The sequence below is a fragment of the Nannospalax galili genome, unplaced genomic scaffold (assembly GCF_000622305.1).
Source record: "Nannospalax galili isolate Female #2095 unplaced genomic scaffold, S.galili_v1.0 scaffold1270, whole genome shotgun sequence".
NCBI lineage: Eukaryota > Metazoa > Chordata > Mammalia > Rodentia > Spalacidae > Nannospalax > Nannospalax galili.
In genome coordinates this window covers 112,527-136,818 of record NW_008328301.1, presented here as the reverse complement: position 1 = coordinate 136,818, position 24,292 = coordinate 112,527, and the positions used below count along the sequence as shown (strand labels likewise).

Sequence of the window (24,292 nt, the reverse complement as noted above, 5' to 3'; positions counted from 1 at the left end):
GGGAGGGAGGGAATGCAGCACACTGGAAAGATAGTCAAGCCAGCTCCAGAGAATGCAGTACTTCCCCCTTATCCAATGTTTTGTTTTCTGCCATTTCAGTTACAACGGTCAATTACTGTCCAAAAATAATTACTAGAAAACTCCTGAAATAATTCATATGCTTTAAATTGTATTCTATTCTTGGGGCTGGAGAGCTAACTCAGCAGTTAAGAGGACTAGCTGCTCTTGCAGAGGACCCGAGCTCAGTTCCTAGCACCCACATGGCAGCTCACAACCATCATGAACTCCAGTTCCAGAGGATCCAATGCCCTCTTCTGACTTCTGTGGTCACTGCATGTATGAGTGCACTTACATGCATGCAGGCAAAACACTCATACACAGCAAATTAAAATAAAAAAGCTTAATTGTGTGCTAATTAATCTAAGTAACATGATGACATCTCGCAGCATCAGGCACTGCCATGCCCAGGCTATGAATCATACTTCTTCCAGTGTATCCACATGGCATATGCTACCCAGCCATCAGTCACATAGGAACCTCTCTGTTATTAGAGTGATAGCTGCAGCATCACAGTGCTCCCATCAGTTCCATCCACAGTGTCAGACATCACTAGGGGTCACAGATAAGGGAGTACTTACTCTTTTTAAAGATTTTATTTTATTATTTATTTTGATATTTTTGAGACAGGGTCTCCCTGTAGCCTCAGCTGGCATGGAGCTCACTATGTAGACCAGGCTGGCCTTCAACTCACAGAGAGACATATATATATGTGTGTGTGTGTGTGTGTGTCTGTGTCTGTGTCTGTGTGCAGGTACCACTGGAAGCCAGAAGGCATCAGATCCCCTGGGACTAAAGTTATAAGCAGTTGTAAGCCACCTGACTTGGGCCCTGACTTGGGCAAGAGCAGCCAGTGTTCTTAACCACTGAGCCATCTCTCCAGCCCAAGGCAGGACTTTCTTAAACAGCCAGCTGTGGTCCACATCAACAGTTCAGAATTGTACAGCAGTTCACTGTGTTCTGTTTGTAACTGTGCAATATAGAGCCATATGGACTAGCCAGGTCTGGTGGCACATACCTGCAATCCCAGGACTGCAGCAGGAGGATTTCTTAAATTCAAGAGTTCAGGGCCAGCCTGGGCAATATAAAATCCCTGTCTCAAAAAAAAAAAAAAAAAAAAGAGGGAAGCTGGAGCAATGGTTCAGTGGTTAAGAGCACCGGCTGCTCTTGCAGAGGACCCAGGTTCAATTCCCGGTACCCACATGGCAGCTAACAATAGTTCGTAACTCCAGCTCTAGAGGATCCTCTTCTGGGCTCTGTGGGCATTGCACACATAGGTGCACTTCTATATATTCAGGTAAAACACCCATATACATAAAATAAAAATAAATGTTTTTAAATATGGAGAAGATGGGGGACAGCTCCGTGGAAGAGCACTTGCCTCGCCTACATAAGGCTCTGAACTTGATCCACAGAACCATACACAGACAAAAAAAGCCAGGTGATACATTGTGGTGTTTCATGAGCAGCCCCACTGTGGCTGTGTGACCTTGAGCAAGGCATGCTCCGTCTTGAAGCCTGGGTCTCACTGGCAGCCCATTCCAAAGTCTGTTTTTCTGAGAGGAAGATCATGGTGGAAGATGGTAGAGAAAGCTCAGCATGCAGGGCCCACTTACCTGGGCAGGAGGAACAGCAGTCTCCAGGTGGCAGGGAGGAGTCAGCACAGGCTGGCTGGCAGGGGACCTTTTCACAGCTCACCTCTCCCAGCTGGAGAAGCAGAAGGACACTGTGAGGAAGTCCAGAGTACCCTACCCACCTGGAGCAGAGCCCTCCAACAGCAGGACCCACAGATGGGTGTTAGGCAGAGGCCACAGTACCTGGGCCCTGGCCTGGACAGCAAGGACTGTCAGCCATGGCCAGCCACGTTCATCTAGACTTGCGGACAGGGATGGGTGCTCTGACAGTTCATGGAAAGTGAACAGCTGGAGGGTGGGCAGATTGCCTCAGGGACTCTGTGAGGGGCAAGGAGCAGGCCTGGCTGGCAGCCCCAGGGCCTCAGCCAGCTCACCTGGCACGTGCACCGGGTACAGGGCTCATCATCCAAGGTGAACACCTGACCATTCACCACCTTTCTCCCCTCATAGTTGCAGTCTGCAGAGGTAGAGGAGATAGGCCTGTGAGAGCCAGGCCCACCCAGGAGCCTTGGGTGCAGGTGGCTGTTCCCACTCACCGCGACACACAGGGCAGCACTCGCCGTCAGGGTGGAAGGGGTAGGTGCAAGTGATGGGGCAGTCCACGGGTGAACAGGCTACCGAGCCCAGCTGTGGGATACAAAATACACATGGCCCCTCACTGACAGCAACTGGGGGGATGCTAAAGAAGGCACAGGCATGCAGCAAAGAGAACCCATCTGAGCAGCAGCACTGGCCAGGAACAGTGGGACAAGGAGGGGGCTGGCATTTTCTCAGTTGAGTCATTCCTGCTAGAACACATACTTCTTAAGGACAAGGCCTGACAGGTCACCTGTAATAGTGGCCTGCTGAACAAATACAGAACCCAGGAAAGCCGAGTAGCTCAAACCAGGGAGATAGCTTATGTGTGGCTCGGTGGCCTGGGTTCTATCCCCAACACCATAACAAAAACAAAAAGAAACTGGGGAGAAAGAAGGACCCAGGAGCAACTGAGAATAAACAGGGCCAATGGGCAGTGGGTCACTCAGAGGCCACAGAGATGTTTACCCCACATTTCTCAATCCATCTGTTGACCTTGTCCCTTGTCACTCAGGGCTGAGGTTCACTGCCTCCCCAGCAGAGCCATCCATCCTTGACTAAGTCACAGCAAGCTATGTGACTTCTGTCCTCTTTTCAAATATGAAATTTCAGCTTGCACCATGTAATATGCTTTGTAGACTGAGAGATGGAATCGTTCTAGGTATAAGTGTGGATCCAGGAGTCCTAGGGTTTGGTTCTAGGCACTTTAACTAGCCATGGAATCATAAATCATGTTGGTTCATTCAACCAGAAACAATGAGAGTCACTGTGTTCACACACATCAGGGGTTGAGAACAAAGATGGGCAGACAGCAACAGACCAAATGGGAATATGCTAAAAAGATCCTGACCTCCATCCACATCTAGGAAGAGTCCCTGGGTCACATTTTACACTGCCAAGAGTCAGCCCCTGTGACTGTCCCCGGCAACTCAGAAGCAGAGAGCTGGGACCAGCCAGGTTTTCAAACAGTTCCCTGACCCTAGGCTACAAAGCAGGCTAGACAGTCTGCAGGGAGCTGGCTTTCACCAGGACCAGCGGCAACCCTTCTTTGGGATGCAGGAGCTGATACTGGGGACTGGGGTCGGGTTGAGGTGGTTCATACCAGGCAGATACAGCTCAGACAGGGGTCAAGCACCGAAGGGAAGGTCTCGTTGTTGTAGAAGATTCTGCCTGTGTAGGTGCAGCCTGCCAAACAGAGCATGTGGTAAGCAGCAGCCAGAGAAGTGGCCAGGTGCCTGGCCAGGGTAAAGGTCAGAAGCTTATCTGGATAACAAAGATTAGGCCGAGCACCTCCCCAGGCAGTCGCTTAGAGGTTAGACAAGGGATAATCACCCTCTGGATGGGTGCTGGCTGTTTGCTATACTGGATTGAGCAAGGAGATCAGAGTCCTGCTCTTCAGTGCTCTTCCCCACCCCAAGAGGGAAAGACACTGAGGACCTTGCGGGTGGGACAGAGAGAGAGAGACTGGTAGGCACCAGGTAGTACTAGAGACATACAACATCTATCTCCCTCCATTCAGCCAACCACAAACCCCATCTGTTCAGACTGGTCCTCTACGTCCCTCATTCCCGATAGCCCCAAAGGCTCAGTATGAATGAGGCCACTTTGATGAAACTGGTCACATACTGCTAAATACAAAAACAGATGATGAGCTGGGTATGGTGGCACATGCCCATTTATTCCAGTACAGAAGACTGAGGCAGGAGCATCGAGTTCCAGAACAGCCTGGGCTACATAGAGAAGTCAAAGCCAGGCTGGGTTACATAGCAAGACCCTGCTTAAATAAATAAATAAATAAATAAATAAATAAATAAATAAATAAAAGCAGGTAAGACCGTAGGAAAATATTTAACTTTTATCTACCTGCACTTTGTTTGTTTTTTACTTTTTGTTTTTGTTTTTGCAGTACCTGGGCTAGAGCCCAGCTGTCCTGCATGCTAGGCAAGCATTCTACTATTAAAATATACCCCTCAATATAATATGGTTTATTCTATTTTGTCTTTGCTATCTACCCCAGACCGACTTTAAACCCTTTATTTTTATTTTTTATTTATGTGCATGAGTGTTTTGCCTGCATGTGTGTAAGTCCACTCATGCATGCAATGCCCGAGGATGCCAGAAGAAGGTGTTGGGTCCCCATGGAACTGGAGTTATGAGTTACAGATGTGAATCAAACCTAGATCTTCTGCAAGAGTAGCCAGTGCTCTTAACCACTGAACTAATCTCCCCAGGCCCTGACTTTAAACTTGATCTTCCTATCTCTGCCTTCCAAGTACTGGGATTATAGGCATGTGCCAACAAGCCTCGTCCTTAGAAGATTTTTTTTTCTTTCTTTCTGTGTTTTTGAGACAGGGTCTCCCTGTAGCCCCAGCTGGCCTGGAACTCACTATGTAGTCCAGGCTGGCCTTGAACTCACAGAGATCCGCCTGCCTGTGCTTCAAGTGCTGGGATCAAAGGTGTTTGCCACCAAGAACAGGATCTGCCTGGGGCAAGCCACTTTGCTTCTCTAAACTGCAATTGCCATGCAGGTTGCCGGAAGGGGAACTTGAGGCTCCAATGGTGCTCAGTGCGGAGGGGCTGGCGGCCAGGGCTCTGGGAGTTCTGAGAACAGCTTCAGGGGGTGAGATGGGACCTGGCTGGGGTTACCTGCTGAACAGTCAGGGCAGCACTGTCCAGGGATCCGGATGGGGTGAGGGCAGGAGTCCACACAATCTGTCCTCTTACAGCTCACTGAACCATCTGCCTAAAGAAAGGACGAACTTCACCAAGACCTGGGACACCATGGCCCACCTCCCGACCCGCGAAGGAAAGGCAATGCTGCCTACTGGCAGTGGCTTGCCCTTGAGGATGCCAGGATGAGGCAGGGGAGTGGCAGGTCCTCCCCACCCTGCCCACATGCCAAAGAGGACCAGCTGCTTGGGAGGGTGATACAGATCTTCCCAAAGATTTTGTCTGTCTCAAGAGAGGGAAGTCAGGGCTGGGACTTTTGTCTCCTCTGTTTCCTGTCCCTCCGCAGCAGCAGCCAAGGCTGCACCATCACCCCTCCACATTCTTCTCAGCATTTCCCTGGAACCCTGGCTCACCCCAAACCTATGGAGAACAATAAAATCCTATTTTTATAGAAAACTATTCCACCGGAAATGCCTATTTCAGAAGACCAAAATGCCACACGAGGCTTCTTCTCCCCACCCCCTCCTCTACCCGCCCCCTCTTACTCCCTCTCTTAAAAATTTGAATGTTTATGAGCCTCTTGCTTTACTTTTGTAAAATGAGTGCCTGAGAAAACAGCACAAAGAGGTTTTTACACCCCATTCTCACAGCAGAAAATGAGTACAAGCTCTGCAAGGGCCCAGGGCACCTCAGAGGCACCTGAAGTTCCTGCTTCTCACACACTACCATGAGCACCAGTAACCTGGAGATGCAAACTCCAAGGCCAGAGATGTGGGCAGGGCCTGGAGATCCTGCATGAATGGTGATGGCCAGATCCCACACTGCTTTATTGAAGAACAAAGGCCCCAGGGACCCAAAACATTCTCAGAGTGGAAAGGAAACCAGTGTGCACCCTGAGCTTCTGAGTATGTTTGACTTTCAAATGCACATGCCTTCTTATTAAGTTCTGACAAGGTGAGGCTCAGCAAGAAACAACACATGGTACTCATGTGGCACCTCAGCTCCCTCAGCTAGCCACACCCCAGGCCACCCTCTGGGAGGCCTCCTGAGGCTGACCCTCAAGGCGGCAGCTCCCTGCCAAGCAGTCACTCACAGCTTCTAAGGCAGCCTGCCAAGATCTGCTGATCTCAACCACCCACACAAGGCAGATTAAGAGGGTCCTGGTCCTGGCTGGGAGGGAGACTGAAGCCAGGCTGGCAGTGGCCCGGCCTCTGGAAGGGCAGGGGTCTCCTGTGGGCAAGGCGGGTGAGATAGCCAGGTAAAGCAGCCAAAGATGAGCAGGTGGTCATTCACCTGGCAGATGCATAACTCACAGGGATCACCAGGTGACCAGATCTGTCCAATTGGAAACTCAACCCCGTTGTCATCGAGAGAGCAGCCTGGCCGGAGAGCAGGGGGAGGTGGGGGGCAGTGAGGAAGAAAAGACAGTTGGAAGAGGGCCAAGGATGCACCTCAGTGGTAGGGCATGCTTGATGGACTCCCAAAACCACAATGTTTAAAAAAAAAAAAAAAAAAAAAAAGATAGTGGGCAAAAGAACCAACCAGACCTACAGTATCACCTTCCAAGATGGCACCTCATGCTCACAGACATACACCATGTACAAAAACAGACAGTAAACACACATATTCCCTAAATAGATGGCCTACACTCACGTACTTAAACACACACACACATGCTCTCAAAACACAACCCACAGACACATAAAATACAGATATGTGTTTACATACATGCAAATACATCAGAGACATGACACACACACACAGCCACACTCACAAATAGACACATTCCCAGACACAGATTCAAACACAGATAACCACTCACACAAAAAGATATACATCAAATTACACACAAGTTCACAAAACACACACACACACACACACAGACATGCATTCACAGACACACTATTCATACACAGATATCACTTGTTCACCAATACTTAAAGGTATATACAATACACACTCACAGATACAGTCATACAAAGCATCTTCCAAGGACACACAGGGCACACCCCTAAACACACTTACATACACAAACTTACCCGCATGCTTACAATCACAACTCATACAAACACACAACAGCATTATATAAAAAATCAGGGGCTGGAGAGATGGCTCAGCAGTTAAGAGCACTGACTGCTCTTGCAGAGGACCTGGGTTCGATTCCCAGCACCCACATGGCGCTACAAACCATCCTTAACCCCAGTTCCCAGGAAATCCGAAGCCCTCTTCTGATCTCTGCGGCACTGAACAACACGGGTGCGCTCACATACATGCAGGCAATACACTCATAAAATAAAAATTGGTGGCGCACGCCTTTAATCCCAGCACTTGGGAGGCAGAAGCAGGCGGATCTCTGTGAGTTCAAGGCCAGCCTGGTCTACATAGCGAGTTCCAGGTCAGCTGGGGCTACAGGGAGACCCTGTCTCAAAAAGACCAAAAAATAAAAAAAAATTTAAAAATAAAATATTTTTTAAAAAATCAAATACACATGTTCATACATAAAATACAGATATGTACTTACATACATGCAAATGCATCAGAGACATGACACACACACAGCCACACTCACAAATAGACACATTCCCAGACACAGATTCAAACACAATCACTCACACAAATTTAAAAAATATTAAATATTAATATGCTCATACCACGAACACATAAGCTATCAGTCTTAGTGGGGGAAACCCAGCCTCCCTCATGGGCACCACCCTGCTGGTCTCACCTGTGGTGGGCGTGGGCTTCCGGCAGGTGAAGCAGCACTGCCCTGGGCCCAGCCACCACTCCTCTCGGGGGCAGTTCAGTTCTGGACATGGTGTGAAGGAACACTCTACCTCCCCATTCTGAAAGACAGCCAAGAGCTCACATTAGTGGGGACAGCTCCCCACCCCTAGGCCACTGAGGCCTGAAGAGAAAGCTCCAGGGGGACAGAGGGGCAGAAAAGAGTGAGTCCTTTGAGGGGATACTAGGAGAAGGTCCTGGGGATGTAACCTGCCATCTTAGGTGGGTCTCCACCATCTCTCATCCTTCCTCTTGAACCCACTGCCACCCAGACTCCCTCCTCTACTCTGCTTTGCAACTGGGGAACTGTCCTAAACATCAATCCCATCTCATTACTCCACCACTCCAAACCTTTCCACAGTTAGCCCAGTCCACAATCCTCAACCATTTGGGAGCCCGTCCCACCTGTCAGACACAGAGCCATCACCCCCACAGGGACCTCTAACTTCTGCCTGGCTGACACAGCCACCCTCCAGACACAGCTAGGGATGCTTTGCATCCTATGCACTGATTTCTGATGCATAGCTATGAGAGTCCAGCTCCCTGTCTAGGCCAGCCTATCTGTGGCACCATCCACAACTCAGAACTGTCACATGAGCAACAGAAAAGGTGTGTTCCCCTGAGTCCTCTGCCCTGTACTGCTTGCCTGTCTCCTTTCTCCCAAAAAGCACTCATCAGAAGGTAAGCTGCTGTATAGATACTGCATCTCCCAGCCTGCTTCCAGAGACACATCCCTGGGAAGCCCACCTCACTCCTCAATTCCTTTCTCCAGCCAGGACTTTGGTTCTCCAACCCAATGCCACACAGCACTGTCCACCAGGCACAGCACTCTCAGTGCCTCACCTGACTCACCCCTCAGGTCTCCTCTGTCCCTCTCCTCAACACGAGAAAGGCTTCTGGACACTGTGCCTAGCCATACCCACCTAGGCTGTGGGCTGCCTGGCAGAGGGGGCTGGGGCTGTTCTGGGCTGAGCTGTGTTCCCAGGTCACAGTAAGTGCTCTATCAATACAGAGCTGAAGGCTAGACTTCATGGAGACTGGAAGGCACAGGAGATTCCTGCAGCAGCTGTGCTGCCTCCGTCTCCCTTTTGCTAAAGGCTGGCTATCGACTCCAAAGCAAGGCATTCTGTGTAAATTCCTTTGCTGTCCGCTCACTTCTTTCCCATCTCCTATGGGATCAACAGATGCAGGAATCTCACAGCCTACCTGGCAGACACAGGTAGAGCAGTCGTCACCACCCCCACTGAACACAGCCCCATCAGCATACCACCGGCCATGGAAATAGCATCTCCCTGCAGGTGACAAAGGCGAAGGGGTTCAGGGCCTTTGAGCTGGGACAGGTAAAGAAGTGATGGGCAGGGAGGGGTGGGGTATCTCCCCCTTGCCAAAACTCAGGGCACACCACTAAATCCCAAATACAAAGCAAGTTACTACTTAAAAACCTACAGAATGAGGTCACTAGCCAAAAGTCAGAGAGAGGGAGGGCTGGAGAAATGGCTCACTGGTTTAGAGCACTGGCTGCTCTTGCAGAAGACCCAGGTTCAGTTCCCAGCACCCACATGGCAGCTAACAACCATCCATAACTCCAGTTCCAGGGGAACTGATGCCTTCTTCTGACCTCTGTGGGCATTACATGTATGTGTTGCACTTACATACATGCAGGCAAAAGACTGATACACATAGTAAATAAACAATAAATAAATAAATAAATAAATAATAAATAAATAAGGTAGAGGGAACCCTAAACAGTTATAGAGCAAGGAAATCAAAATGAGCTCTTCCAGAAACCTAGATAAAGGTTGCATGAGGAATAGGTGAGAGCTTGGATCTGGATCTGAAGGCTCTCTACAATCACCCCACCAGGGAAAAAAAAACAGCTCAGAAGCCTGGCAGGTGTGTGTCTACTCAGGCTGCCCTGGGTTCAAATCCCAGAATCACAACTCATTAAGGGTAACTCTGAGCAAAATACATGGATCTCTCTAAGCTGCAGAGTTCTCGACTGCAAGGGAGCTGACAACAGTTCCCGACTCGACTGACTGTACAAAGGGGACTTAAGAGTAGCAGAATGTCTCAAAGTCAGAAAAATAATTTATGCTAGACCTGAAGGCATAGCCTGATGAAAAATTCAAGTCCTGCCCAGACTACAGAGTAAGTTCAAGGCCAGCTCAGACAACTCAAACTAAAGTATAAATTGGGCTAGGATAGCGGTGAAACACTTGCCCGGCACATAAAAAGGGCTGGTTCAATCCCCAGCACTGTGAAGAAAAGAAATAAATAATTTTTAATCACATTTATTAGGGTGGGGAGGATATCACTATACATGTGGAGGTCAGAAGACAGCTTGCAGGAGTCAGTTCTCTCCTTCCACCATGTGGGTTCTGGGAATCAAACTTAATTGCCAGGCTTGGCATTATCAGATGCCATTACCAGATGAGCCATCTCCCTGGTCCAAGAAAATATTTTATAATAAAGCCAGCTTTGAAATCAGGTAGACTTTAGTTTGTATTTGACTCTTACTAACTGTTGCACATCTCTGGAGGGTGGCTTGTTTTCTCATTAAAAGGGAGCAATGAGCCAGGTGTGGTGGCACACGCCTTTAAACCCAGCACCTGGGAGGCAGAGGCAGGCGAATCTCTGTGAATTCAAGGCCAGCCTGGTCTACATAGTGAGCTCCAGGCCAGCTGGGGCTAAAGGGAGACCCTGTCTCAAAAAGACCAACAGAAGGGGGTGAGGAGGAAATGAGCAGCACTCCCTCAGTGTGACGACTCAAGGATTTAACAAACCAAGTTGGCAGGTGCCCCAGACAGCAAGGGACACAGCATCCCTGATGCTGGTGAGGTCATTCTTAGATTCCAAGAAGGTGGGTTCGAGAGCAAGACCCTGAGACAAATTGCCCTTCAGATGAGAGCGTTATTCAGGGAGTTATTAACATCACAGGCAGACAGGCAGTCCTGTATGGTGGCATTCCATAGACAAGAGAGATATGAGTCCTGTCAGACAAAGGAAGGTGTCCATTCTTAAAAATTTCTGAGTGAAGGGGGTGGTCCCATCCCACAGGGCAGAAGGCTTAGTTAGTATGTAACTGTGCTACAGGGCATATATGCTAAGTTTCAGGGTCCTGGGAATTTCCACCTTGCTTTGGGCCTGCTTAATCTGGTCACCTGGAAGGTCTGATTTTCTAACAGTCATCACAAGAAAACCAAGTTCTTATGTTATTATTGGGTTAAGAGAGATCCCTCCCGACCCAGGGGCAGAGCAATGCTGAGGGTGGGCTCACAATCATTCTTGCCTATGTTCAAGGAATGACCCAGGGCGAGGGGGTAAAGAACAGGGGAAGCCAGGCCATGAGCATAGTCTGGGATCCAAGCCACTGTGCACATAGTGGGAGCTCACTAAAAATGGGTGATTGAAATGCATTACTTGATCTGCCTTTCTAAAACAGAAGTCAATCACCCCTCTCCTGTTCCAACACATACTCCAAAGTCACCTTTCCCCTGCAAAACAAAAAATTCCCGCAAGAGTCACCTACCTGGGACACAAGTACAGCAATCTGACTGTGGGGAAGTCTTGCAAGGACCAGGGGGACACTCCGGGGAGATGCATGATACATTTCCAGCCTAAGAAGGCAAAAGAGGGTGGTGGGGAGGAGAGTAGGACAGGATTCATTGCCAACCTGCTCATGCCCTGTGTTATGCCACAATTTCCTAACATACAGCTCCCTAAAGAAAGCCATGGAGACCTCCAAATGCACAGAGGTCAAAAGGATCACATTCCTGTTACCATAGTGAGGGCAGAAGATCCCCTTTCTAGGACGAAAAGATTCCTGGGGAAAGCTATGGCAGATGGGAGAGCAGAGCATGCCACTACACAAAGGCACGCAGCTCACAGAAAGGCTGAGGATGCTGGAGGACCAGGTTACTAGAAGGAGGCCCTCTGGTCTTGCTTGTCCATCTGTATCTTAACCAAGGTAGCTCTTATTGTTATTCAAAAAATCATTTTGTTTTTGGTTTTTAGGGGGGGTTGTTTTTTAAAAAAATATTTTATTTTTATTTTATGTGTATGTGTGTGTTGCCTGCATGTAGGTAAGTGCACCTGTGTCGTGCAATGCCCGAGGAGGTCAGAAGAGGCTGTCGGATCCCCTGGAACTGGAGTTACAGAGAGTTGTTAGCTGCCATGTGGGTGCTGGGATTTGAACCCGGATCTTCTGCAAAAACAGTAAGTGTTCTTAACCACTGAGCCATCTCTCCAGCCCCTTGTTTTTGTTTTTTTGAGACAGGGTCTCCAGGTAGCCACAGCTGGCCTGGAACTCACTATGTAGACCAAGCTGGCCTTGATCTCACAAAGATCTACCTGCTTCTGCCTCCTGAGTGCTGGGACTAATGGAATGTGCCATCATGCTGGACAAAAAATTAAACTTAAAAATACATTTTAAAATATTTGGGGGGCTGGAGAGACAACCACTAACAACCACTTGCAACTCCAGTTCCAGGGTACCCGACACTCACTTCTGACCTCTATGGGCATTGTATGACGTGGGTGCACTTATACACATGCAGGCAATAAACTCATACACATAAAAATAATAAATAAGATTTTTTTTTTTTAATTTGAAGTTAGCCAGGCATGGTGGCACATGCCTTCAGTCCCAGAACTCAGGAGGCAGAAGCAAGTGAATCTTGGTGAGTTTGAAGCCAGCCTGGTTTACACAGTGAGTTCCCGGCCAGCCAGGACTCACTCGATAGACTTTGTCTCAAAAAAAAAAAAAAAAAAAAAAATTTTAAGTTAAGATTTAAAAAACCCTCTAGATTTGAAGTCAGCAGACCTGAGTGCCAAGGTCTGTGCCTCCACTAATGAGACTTTAGGCAAAGGACATTACATCTCCAGCAGCTTCAACCTCTCTGTCAATAAGATTCAGTACCTTTCTAGTACACAAAATGGGACAATGCACAAAAGTGCTTAGTCACATCATGCCTGGCATCCAGGCAGAGCTAGATGAACACAAATGGCCTCTGTCTATGGGTCACTGATCATAAGCCACAGCATCCACCAATGTAGCCAACCCCAGGAGCCATGCTTAAAAATGGCCAGAGAGTGTTGATAAGGACTGGTAGACAGAGCCAGGCTCTGGACTCACAGGAATCTCACTTCAAACCCCAGCTCTGCCAGCTCCCAACCTCTGTCTTTGAGTCCATAGAAGAGGGACAGCCACCACCCCCACCCCGCACCTGCCAGGAACCTCCTAACAGAAACTGAGGAAGGGCACCAAGTCTGTGTCTGGCACACAGTGTGTTCAGAATCAAATTTATGGGAGCAGCATCTGGCACTGTCTGGCATACAGTGAGTGCTCCATAATTGCTCTTGGAGGGGTGAACTGTCCTAAAACAAAGTACCCACGTGGTGAGTGTGGTAATAAGCCTTCCCCCTCCCCTTTATTGGTCACATTTATTGAGGTGGTAAATATTTTCCCTGGAGAAAAATAGCTTCCCTGGGGAAGTTTCTGAGGGAGTTTCATCCCTTCCTTCCCCAAACAGATGGACCCTGTTCTCCCCTGGCTCTCTCCTGCACAGCAGAGGCCTCCCAAGCCTACCAGGCAGAGCTTGAACTCTTCTCCAACACTCTCAAGTTCAACAGCTTTGGACCAAAACCCCTGAAGGAAGCTCCCTTCCAATAAGAGACTTACTGCCTACATCCAGTCTGTTCCCCTCCTTGACAACTCCCAAAGGTTAAGAAAACATTCACAAGGCTTTGGGAATCTTGGGTTGCTTACCAGGCAGACACACACAGTGCAGTTCTCATTGGGAGGCGAAAACACGTCCCCTTCTGCTCGGATGGCACCGCTGTGAAAGCAGCCTTTGAAAGACAAACAAGGTGGGGCATCAGTCCCTTCAAAGAGGAAATCTGAGCGCTCTACTTTTCCCAGTGTAATGTTTCTGGAACATTCTCTGATTACCCTGGATGCCCCAGCAGTGGCAGATGCTGGTTCCTTAAACTGGGTGGTCCAAGGATCTCTGGGGAGTAACCCAGAATTGGCCGCAGTGGACCCGGAAGCATCCATTCATGTCCATCTTGAGAAAACATCATTTTATTCCCATCATACAGGACAGGGTGGATTCCATACCTGGCTCAGTTTACCTAAGTGGACCTGCCCACATCACCTCATCTCTCTGCAACTCAGCTATTTTCACCATGAAATGGAAATATCACCATGTACCCAGTGGAAAACCTAGAAGGATGCTCAACCTCAGTTATAAAGGGTACCCAGCTCTTTCCATCCAGGGCCCAATACATAGGCAGAAGGCAGTGAAATATTGCAATTATCACTAAGAAAATTAATGGGGGCACAAGCCTTGTCAAGACTTGTTTTTTGTGCTAGGGATTGAATCAGGACCTACTTCATGCAAGGTAGGCAAGCCTGAACTCCAGCCCCAGCCTGTGGAAGGGAGGTGAAATGATTGTCCTCCCCACTATTCAATGGGAGTTGGGATAGGGAAAGGAAACAACAGGGTGGATTTGGAGAGCCTCATCAAATGAATGAATGAATGAACGAATGAATGAAGACAAAGAAGGATGCCCAGATGAATGGTTCCCCTTGAAGTGTACTGCAGCATAGACAAGTGGTTCTCAAAGTGAGGTTCCAGACCAGCAGCAGCAGCATCACCACTATCACCACAACCCTGGAGCTTGTTAGGAGCCACACACTCTCAGACCCCACCCCTGAACTGCCAATCAAAATCAGCCTTCCAGGTGACTCTAAGAATGGTCTGTGAGAGAAACTGAGGAGCAGTCTTTATGCTGCAAGAGGCTGGGGAAGTAAGAGAGGGACTGTGTCAGCTCTTACCAGTGCAGGAGGGGCAGCACCCCCCATCTCTGGGGGGAATCGGGTGGGAACAGGTGGCGTCACACCTCACTTCTCCACAGATCACCTCCCCATCCTGGATGCACAAGCAGGAATTGCAGCCACCGGCAGACCCTGGATGCTTCACCAGGGCAGCTTAGGGACCTCACACCCACCTGGCACAAGCACTGGGAGCAACCGGGCTGGCTCCAGCGGCTCCCCGATTCATGTGTGGCTCCCAGGTGCCAGCAAGAAGAGGGTTCTGTTGCCAGCCCCGGGCCTTCAGGGCCCTTGGGCGGGGAAGGGGTCCCCACGGCCTCCCCCTTAAGAAGTGAGGGGTGTCTGAGGGTTCCCAGAAAGGAGAAACTTGGCACTGGGGTGGACAGCATCTGCGTGGGGAATGATGTGGGTAGGGCCAGGGTGGCAGATGGCAGACGGGTTGTCCTGACTCCAGTCAGGGGTCCTGGGGCCCCTGGAGGAGGGCTGTGTCCTGGGGACAGGGCAGGCCGGCCTGCCTCAGGGAAGAGCAGAGGCATCTTGAGGGGGTGCTGCCGGGGCTGCAAGATGGCAGATGGGGCCAGCACAGCCTTCGGGAAAGCTGAAATAGAAGCACAGGGTTTCCTGTAGGAGGCAGCAGGGGCAGGAAGTGAGCCGCTTGGGGTCCTGGCCTGAGGTCTGTCAGTTTCTTCAACTTAACCTGTCTGGTGGTGAACGGTTGGGGCTGTGGTAACAACCACATGAGAAGCAGGCTGGGGATGAGTTCAAAGTCAGTGACATGGAGATCCAAGCACTTCAAGTGTTGCCTGCCTCTCTTCATAGACAACCACAATGGGGACTTAAGTTTTTCTGAGACTAGGAGACCTCCGGGGTTCATCCTGAGGAATAACTATCTCCAACTGCTACGGGCTACGATCTGAGCGTGTCCGCCTGCTTCCCACCCAGCTGTGGCTTGCCTGAAGGGGCTCAGGATGAAGGCTCGGCTAAGGGTCCTCGCCACAACAGGACCACAGCAGACTGGCCACACTGTAGGAGGAGGCTCCAAGTACATATGTGTACTTGGAAACTGACAGGGCATTTTCCCTTCAGGTGGATCCCCACCGCCTGGGGTCTGAAGGGTGGAGAGTCCCTGAGAGTCCAATGTCACACCTTCCATCATCATTACCATTTTCTTTCCTTTCCCTAGTTGGGGGGCAATGGCTAGAGGAACAGTGAAAAGGGGAAAGGAGCAAAGAAGTGAAAGGAGAAAAGGGGAAAGAAAGTGGGGGTATTGGAAATAACAAACAAGATGAGCTGGGAAAAGGGGGGTTAAGGAAAAGGGACTGGGAAGGGGGTGGGACCTGGAGTCAGGAGGGCAGGGCCTGCAGGGAGGTGGGACCTAGAGTCAGGAGGGCAGGGCCTGCAGGGGTGGGGCCTGGAGTCAGGAGGGCGGGGCCTGAAGTGGGTGGGGCCTAGAATCAGGAGGGCAGGGCCTGTAGAGAGGTGGGGCCTAGAGCCAGGTGGGGAGGACGAGCAAGGAGGTGGGGCCTGGAGCCAGGTGGGACGGGCCTGCAGGGAGGTGGGGCCTGGTGAGACGGGTGAGATCAAGATGTGGTGGAGGTACATCTTTAATCCAGCACTTGAGAGGCGGAGGCATGAAGATCTCTGAGTTTGAGGCCAGACTGGTCTACATAGGGAATTCCAAGCCAGCTGGGGCTCTTTGGGGTGGAGCCTGATGCTGGGAAGGCAGAAGTAAGGTCTTGAAGGTAGGGCTGGAGGCTGGCGCTCACCTTCACAGGACACACGGTCTGCCTGAAGCCGGAAGCCAGGTCTGCAGGTGCACAGGAAGCTGCCCACGGTGTTATGGCAGGAATGGTGACAGACTCGACCCTCCTGGGGCTGCCGACATTCGTTGACATCTGCGGAAGAGCTTCGCTGCCTTGTCTTGGGTCTGGAGCCCTTCTTCCTACCATCCCTTAACCCAGAAGACTGGAGCGTTCCCCCACAACATTCTCAGACAGTCCATCCCTGCTTTGGGTGTAAGGGAACAGGGCTGCGAGGTAAGGGTAATCGCCTTGGAGGGTTCATGCATCCAGTTGTCAATGATTAAGGGCTCCATGGTGTTGGCAATGTCATTTCTAAGCCTTCTGCCGTTGTGTTTCTTTGTAAAAAGGACCGCAAAACTCACAGGCAGCCGGGCATGGTGGCTCACTCCTTTAATCCCAGCACTCGGGAGGCAGAGGCAGGCGGATCTCTGTGAGTTCAAGGCCAGCCTGGTCTACATAGTGAGTTCCAGGCCAGCTGGGGCTACAGTGAGACCCTGCTTCAAAAAGACCAAAAAAAAAAAAAAAACCTCACGGCCTCTGGGTGGTGGCGCACACCTTTAATTGCAGCACTCAGAATGCAGAGGTGGGCAGATTTTGTAAGTTCAAGCCCAGCCTGGTCTACTTAGTAACTTTTAGGTCGGCCAGGGCTGCAGAGTGAAACCCTCCTTGTATCAAAACAAAATAATCAACAACAAGAAAAAAATAACCCTCACTGAGCTGCTCAAACGCCACTAGAATAAGGTCCTTTTTTAAAATATTTTTTTATGTGTATGAGTGTATTATCTGCATGTATATAAGTGCACCTATATCTGCCCATGGAGGTCAGAAGAGAGTGTCAAATTCTCCTGGAACTGGAGTTATGGATGGTTGTTAGCCACCATGTGGGTGCTGGGAATCAAACCCAGGTCCTCTTGCAACAACAGTCAGTGCTCTTAACTGCTCAGCCATCTCTCCAGCCCCTAGAACAAAGTCTTTTCAAGCTAGATCTATAAGCCAAATGTACCAACTCCTTTCTGGAAATTATTACTAATGGGCTAAGAAAACAGGGGTCTCCTTTGAAACCAGAGGAATCAAGACATAAAGTATTTTATTTACCCAGGGGGGCAAAGAGTCAAAAAAAAAAAAAAATGGGTGAGCAGATAAGAGTCCTGGGGTGTATCTGGGAAAGGTGTAGAAGAGAAACTGCAGGAGAAAAGTGAATGTGGGACTAGAGAGATGGCTGAGAGGTTAAGAGCACTGGATGCTCTTGCAAAGGACCTGAGTTTGGTTCTTAGCACCCACATGGCAGCTAACAACTGTCCATAACTCCAGTTCCAGGGCATCCAATGCCCTCTTCTGACCTCCATGGGCATTGCATGACACTGGTGCACTTACATGCATGCAGGCAATATACTCATACACATAAAATAAATTTAAAAAAATTTTTAAGTGGATATGGCTAGGAAAAGCCCAGCTTGGGACCATGCCAAGCAGGGGACAAGCAGGCTCTGAGCAAAGGCTCCAGGGGACCAGCAGGTCCAAATGTTGGTCTTTCCATGTTCCAGATGGACCTGTTCCTCTTACTGACTGGCAGCCTAAGTGTACCAGCCACAGAACTTACCTACACAGGAGTGCCGGTTGCCGTGCAGGTGGAAGCCAGCGCGACAGGAACACTTGTAGCTGCCGATGCTGTTCTTACATCTCTGCTGGCAAGGCGTCCCCAGGCATTCATCCGTGTCTGAAGGAAAAAGACAAAGCTGGGGCTTGGAAAGCCTCTCAGCTCCCTCTCTTACGCCACTCAGGGCATGGGGGACCACTTTGCTCCCTCCCATTCAGTCTGCCAAGTCCTAAACTCCCTGCCAGCTGATGGTCTCTGCCCTCACCACCTCACCCCAGCCCAGGCCAGCCACCTCGTCTCTAGGCTGGAGAACAAATACAGCCTCCCTAAATCCTCCCAAACCATCTTCTCACAGTACCTAGGAGGTCCTAACTAAAGGCCACCCGTGATGGGGCCACTCTCTGCTCAAAACTTCCTAGTGGAAGGAGAAAGACAACTCCCAAAAGTTGTCCTTTGACCCCCACACACATGCCATACTTCATGCATGTGTGTGTGGATACCCACATGCAATAAATAAGTTAAAATGTAAGTTAAATAAGTAAAATCAACATAGCTATGGGTGTCCCTTCCCACCTCCTTCCCAGCCCCTCACCTTCACTCTAGCTTAATTTCCTTCTAAACATGATCCATTCTCACCTGGGCTCCTAGTCCATGTACCCTGGATGCCTTTCCCTCCTGTCTAGACAGAAAAGTTTCATGACTACTTCAAAACCTTCTTCTACTGTGCCTCCTATGTAGAAGCTTCCACAAGCTCTTGTTTGAAGTTATGAGAAACTAGAAATAATCTCCATGTTCATCAATAGAAGACCTCATAAGTTACGAGATTCCTACACTGTAGAGAACAATGCAGAGGCACAAAGAAACCAACAGAGCTATTTACCGGATGTGGAAGATATTTAAGACCAACTGATAGGGAAAAGAGAAGAAGGAAAAAAAAAAGTAAGTGGAGAAACAACTGTATGATCTTAGGTAAGTTGTTTGATTCTGTTAAGTCTCAATGTTCCTATCAATAAAATGGAGATAAACAGTATCAACATCATAAGATAATTGGGGGGATGGAATGAGAAATGTGTGGAAAATGCTGAGCCTGGCAGCTAATGTGTCTGTATATATGCATATGTATGTAAGAACATGTGGGGTTGGAATAGGCAGGCAGGCAGAGCCTCTAGACTGAAAATTAGGTGCCACCAACTGCGTTGTGCCTCCTTTCCCAAATCTGAGCTAAAAGCATACTTCCTGGTGTGGTAATATTTGGGAAGAAAAGCCTTTGGGAGATAATTAGGGTTAGATGGTGGGGCCTTAAAGTTGGGATAAATGCCCTTAGAAGTGTCACCAGAAGGCCTCTTGGTCACTCTCTTACCATCCTGTGAGGACACAGCAAGATCATTCTTTGAAAGCCAGGAAGAAAACTCTCATCAGGGGCCAAGCCAGCACTTTCAGGTCTCCCAGGAATGAAGAGAGTAAGTTCCTTTGGCCTAAGCTGCCCAGCCTGTGGCATTTTATTAGGGCAACTCAAGCTGACTAGGAGAGAACAGGGTTGGGAGAGAGGGCCTGAGGCTTGCTGTGATGTTCAAGACTTTTGTGTTTTATGAAATTTCACATGCAGAGGAAATAATAGCATGGTATAAAGAGGGTGTTTTTGTCTCCTACATCTTGCGTGAGACTGTTTCCTCACATAATTTGTACAAATCAAAATCACTTAGAAAGGGTAAGTATTATAAAAGAGCTCAACCTGCCAGGCATGGTGGGGGTTTGCCTATAAATCCAGCACCCAGAAGGCAGAGGCAGGAGGATCACAAGTTGGAAGTCAGAATGGTCTATACAGTAAAACTCCATCTTCAGAAAAAATAAAAAGACATCTTCTCTTCCCTGGGCCCCCAAAGCCCTAGAACCTTGCTTCAGTCTTACGCTTCTCCAAACCACCAGACTGGAGGGTGGGGTCCTACTGTCTGGGTGTTCCCAGAGCCTGGTCCAGCACCAGGTAGGTGAAAGCCATCAGTGTAAGTGATAGACCTTATCACAGTACATCGGTGCTTCCTGCCCTTGATACATCTGTCCCTTTTTCTTCCTGAGTCATGTCCTTCATCCCCATCCCTCCACCCTATGACAGCAGCAGCAGATTTTGGCATGTTTGGGTTCAGAGCAAAGCCCCTGGAGTTAATCATGCTGGGATTCGAACCCTAACTCCATATCTTACTAAGGGAGTGGATATGAGCAAGCCTCAGTTTCCCCCAGTTCAACAGGAATTACACAGTATCCTTCCCAGAGTTCTGTGGCATGGAAAACACATGGTATGGGACCTGGTAGGCCCCATTAGCTGCTGCCCCTACCCCCACCAGCTCACCTTGGCAGCTATGGCGATCAGCAGACAGCTGCATGCCTGGCCCGCACTTGCACACAAAGCCACCTTCTGTGTTCACACAGAGACCTTCACAAGAGGAGCTTAAACACTCATCAATATCTGGGAAAAGAAAACCTTTGCATAGCCCACTCTGAGTGTGGCCATGACCTGGGGAAAATGACCATGCATGGAACCCATGACCCCACTCAACAGTGTGGAACCCCTACCCACAGGTCAGGCACCGGGAAAGTGATGTGGCCATGAGGGGAATCCCAGAAAGAAGAGGCAGAAGGATGGGAGGGACTGGGCCCTACCCTTAACCCCTGAAGATCAAATGATGAGAAATCATGACTGAGGCAGATCCATTTTGATGGTCCCATCTTTGTGGCAACACTGAGGACCCCCCAAAAAGGACAGGGTATGGTGGACAGTAGCATTCCCTTGGATGTTCACTGAGCAGCACATATGAGCAGCAGACCTAGAGAGGGGCCACTGAGGTCCCAAGAGCACCTTGGACATTGTACAGAGTCTCAGGTGCTTACAGTCTGTTCAAAGGCCAGACACACACCTGTGGGGGGCCAAAGTCTGGTAGGGTGATATATGCCCTGTCCAGGAATGACCAGTCACAGCAGGTGTGTCCCGGAAGAGTGTGGAACTGGGAAGATCAGGAGCATCAGGAGGGGCCAGCTGCCTGGGTAGGGAAGGGTTTGAGGAGCTTGGGGACAGCTGCCGGGCTGTCTGGGACTACAGCAAGAACCCTCTGATCTCTAGACACACTCCATGGCACACAGGCATGCACACACACAAATAAATGAATAATGAATGAATGAATGGATAAATAAATAAATAAATATTTAAAAAGGAAAAAAAGAAGGGGTTGGAAAGATGGCTCAGCAGTTAAGAGCACTGGCTGCTCTTGCAGAGGACCTGGGTTTGATTCTCAGCACCTGCATGGCAGATAACAACTGTCTATAACTCCAGTTCCAGGGGATCCAATGCCCTCTCTTGATCTCCATGGGCATTACACAACATAGGTGCACTCACATACATGCAGGTAATACACTCGTACACATAAAAAAATAAGTAAAATATTTTGAAAAGGAAAAAAGAGGGGCTGGAGAGATGGCTCAGCAGTTAAGAGCACTGACTGCTCTTGCAGAAGACCTGGGTTCAATTCCCAGTACCCCCATGGCGGCTATGAACTGTAATTAACTCCAGTTCCAGGGGAATCCGAAGCCCTCTCTGGCCTCCACAGCATTGCACCACATGGGTGCACTCACATACATGCAGGCAATACACTCATACACATAAAATAAAAAATGAAAATGCCATAATGCAGCCCATTACTTTGAATATCACCCTAAAAGAATGTTTTTAATAATATTTTTTATTTATTATAAATGTGCTTTATCTCTACATGTACAGACATGTGCACACCCAGGTAGAGGAGCAAACATCTCATTTTAATTTATTAATTTGTATTTTATGTGTATTAGTGTTTTGCCTACATTATGTAAGTGCACCGCATGCATGCAATGCCCATCAAGGCCAGAAGAGGGCATCAGATCTCCTAGAACTGGAGTTACATATGGTTGTCAGCCACCATGTGGGTGCTGGGAAACAAACCTGGGTCCACTGCAAGAGCAGCCAGTGCTCTTAACTCTGAGTCATCACTCCAGGCCCCAAGCATTCCATTTTAATGGAAACATCTCTGTGATTTCCAGGGGTCCTGCCTTTTTACCTTTCCACTCTTACTTTCAAATAAATTGCCATTTACTTTACTCTTCTTTGAGAAAAGTCATTTTCACTGTAATCTCAGTCCCAAGCTCTGTTCCTGCCCATAAATCCATGTGAAATAATGGGAGGGTAACATCCTCAGCCTGCATGCCTCCCTGTCCCTCTCCCTCAGGTCCTGGGCTCCAGCTGGTTCAGGGAAAAGCTGTCCTTCCACCCTCCCCTCCCCCACCCTACCAGGCTCTCACCTGCACATTGGATTCCAACAGCTGTCTCGGTCATCAAGAAGCCCACAGGGCACACTCGAGCCACCTCCTGACAGCCACCATAGTTACAGGTGAGGTCACAGCCATACTCTCCACAGGATCCATGGGCTTCTAAAACAAGCAAAGTAGGAGTGAACACACACCCAATGTAGCAGGTGGCAGCCCAGACACCCTACTGTCCTGGGACTCCTCCTAAATTTTGTGGGCGGGGGGGGGGATGTTCTGGAGATAAACAGACATTCATCCAGCTCTATCACTTACTCGCCATGTGTGACAGTTATTATTGTCAATTTGGTGGGCTCTAGAATCATGTAGGAGACAAACTTTTGGTCATGTCTATGAAGGAGTTTCTAGTTTGGGTTAACTGAGATGGGAAGATGCACTCTAACTGTGGATGGCACCATTTCATGAGCTAGAGGCTAGACTGAATACAAAAGAGAAAGTGAGGTGAGCACCAGCATTCAACCCCTTCTATTTCCTGGCTGTGGATACAACACGAACAGTTGCCTCATCCTCCTGCCCTCCACACCTTCCCCATCACAATAGATCGTACCCTCAAACTATGCCAAAATTAACCCTTCCCTGCTTAATTTGCTTTTGTCACAGCAACAAGGAAAGTAACTCATACATCATGTGACCCCAGACAGGATAAAAGGTTCTGTGTCTTAGCTTCCTCATTGCTAAGATGGTCTGAAAAAGCTTACCTAACAGGGTGGTTTGAAGATGCCAAGCTACAACCTATCTCAAGTGCCCACTGCCAGGCACATAATCTCTATGTTACTTTGGTAGTCCCCCATCAGCCACCGTCCATCCCAGTTACCTGAGCAGGTGGCCCCTTGTTCTCCATCCTGGCAGGAGCAGACATTGGGAGCAATGCAGATGCCACGCCCACAACCAAAGGAGCAGAGGGCTGAAAGGAAAGACAAAGGTGAGAGATTGGGAACCAGGATCCCACCCCCACCTTGCCTGCAGCTCGGGGACTGGACACTGGCAATGCACTGGGAAGGCTCGGCTCACAGGGATGGATGGGTACTTACGCAGGGTGCAGTGCCCACTGCCCATGGAGGGGGCCCAGCCAGGGCAGCAGCCATTCCCAAAGCCTGAGAGGCAGACATGGGGGCCCAGCCGGCGTCTGCAAGAAAATAAAGTGCTTAGGCTGGTAAGATGTCTCAGTGGTTAAAAGCACTGGCTGCTCTTGCAGAACACCTGGGTTTGGTTCCCAGCACCCACATCGTGGTAACTCCAGCTTCAGGGGATCCAATGCCCTCTCTGGTCTCCATACTAGTGGTACACTTACATACATGCAGCCAAAACATTCATACATATAAAATAAAAATAGATTTTAAAAAAATTTAGGGGCCGGAGAAATGGCTCAGCATTTAAGAGCCCTGGCTGCTCTTGCAGAGGACACAGGTTCGCTTCCCAGCACCCACATGGTAGCTAACAACTGTCCATAGCTCCAGTTCCAGGGGCTCCAACATCCTCTTCTGACCTTCATGGGCATTGTACAACACAAGTGCACTTATACACATGCGGGCAATACACTCATACACATAAGATAAAATTAATTTAATTAATTATCTAGAAGGGTTGCCCAACCAGAAACACCCTCCGAAGCTGAGAGTGACCTGGAGCCACTGCTCAGAAAGGGCAGACAGTAAAGCCATGTGCATGTCACTGTCCTCACCTTCAAAGGACAAACAGGAGACAGGTGATGGGAACAGAGCTAACAGTCACCCTGGGAGGGGTTGTGGAGCCCTGAAGAGGGCCAAGGGAGGGTCCCTGGAAGAGGAGCACTGGGGTTGAGAGCAAGAGAAGGCCCGGCAATGGTAGGAGGAAGAGGAAGGGGAGGGTGCTTAGAGGGAGCAGTACAACCACAGGCTGGATGGGACAGTGATACGGACTGGAGGGGACAGGGATAGGGGCTGGAGGGGACAGGGGTAGGGGCTGGAGGGGACAGTGATAGGGACTGGAGGGGACAGGGATAGGGGCTGGAGGG

The 24,292-nt window shown here is 49.3% G+C and overlaps 1 protein-coding gene across 3 annotated transcripts in view; it reads right to left on the bottom strand.

Annotated features, from left to right (window-relative positions):
• Vwce (von Willebrand factor C and EGF domains) overlaps positions 1-24,292 on the bottom strand; it is a 30,645-nt gene that overhangs the window by 3,763 nt on the left and 2,590 nt on the right. The window contains exons 2-19 of one of the 3 annotated variants that reach the window (XM_008822458.3): positions 23,331-23,425; positions 23,114-23,203; positions 22,276-22,404; positions 20,297-20,413; positions 17,956-18,072; positions 16,320-16,448; positions 14,730-15,151; positions 14,557-14,650; positions 13,486-13,568; positions 11,248-11,335; positions 8,925-9,010; positions 7,663-7,780; positions 6,231-6,316; positions 4,914-5,010; positions 3,370-3,452; positions 2,228-2,318; positions 2,066-2,148; positions 1,674-1,764 (exon numbers count right to left, since the gene is read on the bottom strand). In XM_008822458.3, the coding sequence (XP_008820680.1) occupies positions 1,674-1,764; positions 2,066-2,148; positions 2,228-2,318; positions 3,370-3,452; positions 4,914-5,010; positions 6,231-6,316; positions 7,663-7,780; positions 8,925-9,010; positions 11,248-11,335; positions 13,486-13,568; positions 14,557-14,650; positions 14,730-15,151; positions 16,320-16,448; positions 17,956-18,072; positions 20,297-20,413; positions 22,276-22,404; positions 23,114-23,203; positions 23,331-23,425 (2,099 nt within the window). The remainder of the gene's footprint in view (positions 1-1,673; positions 1,765-2,065; positions 2,149-2,227; positions 2,319-3,369; positions 3,453-4,913; positions 5,011-6,230; positions 6,317-7,662; positions 7,781-8,924; positions 9,011-11,247; positions 11,336-13,485; positions 13,569-14,556; positions 14,651-14,729; positions 15,152-16,319; positions 16,449-17,955; positions 18,073-20,296; positions 20,414-22,275; positions 22,405-23,113; positions 23,204-23,330; positions 23,426-24,292) is intronic. The other 2 variants (XM_029556622.1, XM_029556659.1) reach the window with 2 other exon arrangements.